Source organism: Orycteropus afer, unplaced genomic scaffold (genome assembly GCF_000298275.1).
Source record: "Orycteropus afer afer isolate SDZICR_OR568_19922 unplaced genomic scaffold, OryAfe1.0 scaffold00036, whole genome shotgun sequence".
Lineage (NCBI taxonomy): Eukaryota > Metazoa > Chordata > Mammalia > Tubulidentata > Orycteropodidae > Orycteropus > Orycteropus afer.
Window position 1 is genome coordinate 17348089 of NW_006921623.1, and position 4382 is coordinate 17352470.

Sequence of the window (4382 nt, forward strand, 5' to 3'; positions counted from 1 at the left end):
CCAAGGAGGGGTCGCTATGAGTCGGGGCCGACTCGATGGCAAACAACAACAACAACAACAACAACAGTCAGAATGGTGGTTGTAGTAGTAAGCAGATACCATCTAGTTCTTCTGGTCTTAGGTTAGAAGAGGCCATTGTTTGTGTGGGCTATTAGTCCTGTGAACTAATTTCTTCTTTGAGTCTTTAGTTTCTTTCATTCTTTTTTGTTCCAGATGAGTAGAAACCAACAGTAGTATTGTAACTGGTCTCTCTCAACCTTTTCAGACCCCAGATGCTACTCAATGAAACTAGAATATAAAACTTTGTGAATTATTTCAGTTGACTGAATTGTCCCAAAAGACTATGTCCTAAGCCTTTTAACCAGTAAACCAATCCTGCAAGGTGTTTGGATAGATCTAAGAATTCTCCAGTGTTGTGTCCCTATGTGCTTTATTATATATATGAATATATATGTAGCATACTCAAACATATGCCTACAGATGCACCTATATATGTGTATGCCTTCCTATACACATATATGCAGGTATATACATATGCCTACAGATGCACCTATACATGCATATGCCTTCCTATACACATATATGCATACATATATACCTGTGTAACCACGCTCATTCATATTTTTGGTTGGTATTAGTGTTGTTGAAAAATTGTATATGTTATAGCATTTACCAAAACCATGCCTTATTCTTGTGTACTTCTTAGTGTCTTCATTTACTTTGGTCAAGTTGTTCAGACTTCACTCATATTGAGTACTGCCTTTAAAACAAAACCAAACTCATTGCTGTTAAGTCATTTCTGACTCATAGCAACTCCTTAGGTCTCTGAGGCAGTGTCTCTATGGAAGTAGATTGGCCAAACTGCCTTTATTGTCACCAAAATAGTAAATGTCTACTATCTAGAAAGTAATTCTCTCTCTGATCTCCCCATCCCCACCCCATAACCATAAGAGAACGTGCTTTCTGTGTGTATACATATTCTTGATTTTTTATAAAAGTGAGACCATACAATATTTATCCTTTTGTGATTGGCTTATTTCCCTCAGCATAATGTTTTCCAGATTCATCCATGCTATGTTTCCCAGACTCTTCATTTTTTACAATTGCATAGTATCTCATTGTATGTATGTACCACAATTTACATACATCTGTTGATGAGCTCTTAGGTTTTCTCTATCTTTTTGCTGTTTTGAATAATGCTGAATGAACATAAGTGTACATATGTCTTTTCTTGTCACTGCTCTCATATCTCTAGATATATACCTAAGAATGGGATTGTTCGATCTTAAGGTATTTTCTATTTCTAACTTTTTAAGAAAGAGCTCTGGTAGCATAGTGGCTAAGGCACTTGACTGCTAACCAGAAGGCTGGCGGTTCAAACTCACCAGCCACTCCTCGGACGGAAGGTTGAGCAATCTACTTTCGTAGTGATACCACCTTGGAAACCCAAGGAGGGGTCGTTATGAGTCGAGACCAACTCAATGGCACCTAACAACAAGAACAGCTTTTTAAGAAGAATCATACCATTTTCCATAGTGGTTGTACCATTTTATAATCCCCTTAGCAGAAAATAAGAGTGCTAATCTCTTCACAATCCCACCAGCATTTGTTGTTTTCTATGTTTTTGATCAGTATTATTTGTGGAGGAGTGAAATAGTATCTCATTGTAAATATGATTTGCAAATTTCTAATGCCTAATAATCACAAGCATCTTTTCATGTGTTTGTTAGCCCCCTGAATATCCTCTTTGGTGAAAGGCCTTAGATCTTACAATATTCTCTAATTTAAAATTAATTTTATGAGATCTATTTAGTTAACTTATTTCATAAAATCAGTATTAATAAATTATTTTAAAATAATAGAGTGAGAAGAAGTTAATTGATATTACAGAATATTGAAAAAATATATTTTTCTTGTAGGCCAGTCTTCTAGATGCTGCTGCGGGCGTTATTGTACGATTCAGGTTAGGTGGAGTAAGTATGGATGAATTCTTATTTATTAGTTTTAAAGCACATTTCTATGAGTTTTGAAACATATAATTTTTTTAAACTGAAATATTTTTATAATTAGATTGTATCTATATTTTGAACTCTTCCACCTACAGGTTAAATTTCCACCCAGTATATATTATAAAATTTTCACTCACAGACATATTGAAGATCTGTGTGCTAACAGTCCTAGAGATTACACAAAACTTCCACCAAAATATACGTCTCATATTAAAAGTGATAATCTTCAGGAAGATGATCATAGTGGCTGGTATCGTCGTATAGAGAACAATGGCTGGAGACCTGTTTCTGATAGAGTAAGAAAAGAAAATACTAATAATTTTGAATCTTATATATTTAGAAAACCATTTGTGTTTTTGAAAATTAATTTTAAAGTTATTTTTAAAAATAATAAGTCCTAGAAATTTAAATGACAAATATTGTTTATTTAAGTTAGGTACTCTGGGATAACTAATAATACTTCAAAGTATAGCAGTTTACCTTTTTTTCTTGCACTTAATTTCTACTTTTAATAATCAGCCTTGAATCTAGGCTATCTTTAGGCTATGTTTAGCTATCCTGAATTGTTGAGTCTATATTATTCTTTGAACCACAGTAGGTAATTCTTTTTCTTTTTTTTTCTCATAGTATTTTTTTTTTTTTTTTTAATAATCATGATTTGGGTGAAAGTTTACAGAACAAATTGGTTTTCTCTTCAACAGTCCATACACATTCTGTTTTGTGTCACTAACTGCAATCCCCATACTGTGACAGCATTCTTTCCACTTCCTCCCTATGCCTACCACTTCATTCTTTCTTCCATCTCCTCCTGCCTTCCTAGCTGTATCCCTCAGCAAATGTTGTCCTCTTGATCTCATATTCTTGGTTGTTCTGTTGCGTGCATTCCCTCCTGATATATTGTTTACCTTATAGACCTTTGTGATCCCTTTCAAAGCAGTCAGCAGTGGTAGCTGGGTACCATCTAGTTCTTCTGGTCTCAAGGTGGTAGAGGCTGGGGTTCATGTGGACCATTAGTCTTTGGACTAATTGTTTTCTGTGTCTTTGATTTTCTTCACTCTTCTTTGTTCTGGACAGGGAGAGGGCAACAGTTGCACTTTAGATGGCCATCCACAAGCTTTAAGACCCCAGTTGCTATTTATCAAAGTAGGATGTAGAACATTGTCTTTGTGGACTATGTTATACCAGTTGACCTTAGTGTTAAGAGGGGGTAAATTCTTTTTATTTATTTATTTATATTATGATTTGGGTAAAAGTTTACAGACCAAGTTCATTTTCTATACAGCAGTTCATACACATTTTGTTTCATGACATTGACTGCAATCCCCACAATGTAACAGCTCTTTCCCACTTCCTCCCTGTAGTCACCTCTTCCCTGTGTCCTTCTTTCCTATGCACTCCTACCCCCTGAGCTATCTCCCTGTACAAATACTGCCATTTTGTTCTCCCACAATTGAACAATAGTTCTAAGGACTGTATCTACCTGGTGTAAATGTTCACCCTATATTCTGTCTGTTGTTTGGCTGGAAGCCACAGGAATGAGTTCCATTCCAGGCCTGAAGGGTAACTAGGGGCCATAGTCTTGGGGGGTCTCATTAGCTCTATCTGAACAGTAAACTTGGTCTTTTTCATGATTTTGAGTTTTGTTCCACATTGTTCTCCCACTATATCCAGGATCCCCTACACTGATCTCTTTCTGGGTGGTTGACAGTGGTAGCCTGGCACGATGTTCTACTTCTTGTCTCCTGGTCATATAGGTTTGCATGGGCCACTAGTTCTTTGGACTAATTGTTTCCATGTGTCTTGGGTTTTCTTCATTCTTCTTTGCTCTGGATGAGGAGAGACCAATTGTTGCATCTTGATGGCCACTTGCAAGCTTTTAGGGACCCAGTTACTACTCACCAAAGTAGGATGTAGAACAACATTTTTGTATAGTATGTTATGTCTATAGGTTGATGTCTCTGTGACCGTGGTTCCAAGCCAGAAGTGGGAAATTCTTGAGAACAATATGACCTTTTCCCTTATAGAGTTTGTAAAAACAGAGACTGGTGCAAAATCATTTGATATATACTTTGTGAAATGAAAACATGCTGAGAATATTAGACTTTCATCAAAACAATCATTTGTAAAATAATTTCCATAGTGAAGTAAAACGAAACTTGATAAATGCGTGAAAACATAATGAGCATACTAGGCTCTGATCAAGAAAATCATTTGCAAAATAATTTCCATAGTCACCCTGTGAAAAGCAGATGACACAACCTTGCTTGCTGAATGTTAAGAGGACTTGAAGTATTTGCTGATGAAGTTCAAAGACTAAGCCTTCAGTATAGATTACACTTCAACATGTTGTTGTTGTTGTTAAGTGCCGTTGAG

At 36.0% G+C, this 4382-nt stretch overlaps 1 protein-coding gene across 1 annotated transcript in view; it reads left to right on the forward strand.

Annotated features, from left to right (window-relative positions):
* The window catches only part of CUNH11orf65 (chromosome unknown C11orf65 homolog), a 59770-nt gene that overhangs the window by 17563 nt on the left and 37825 nt on the right, over positions 1-4382 (forward strand). The window contains exons 3-4 of the mRNA XM_042780358.1: positions 1920-1973; positions 2105-2305. Of these exons, the coding sequence (XP_042636292.1) occupies positions 1920-1973; positions 2105-2305 (255 nt within the window). The remainder of the gene's footprint in view (positions 1-1919; positions 1974-2104; positions 2306-4382) is intronic.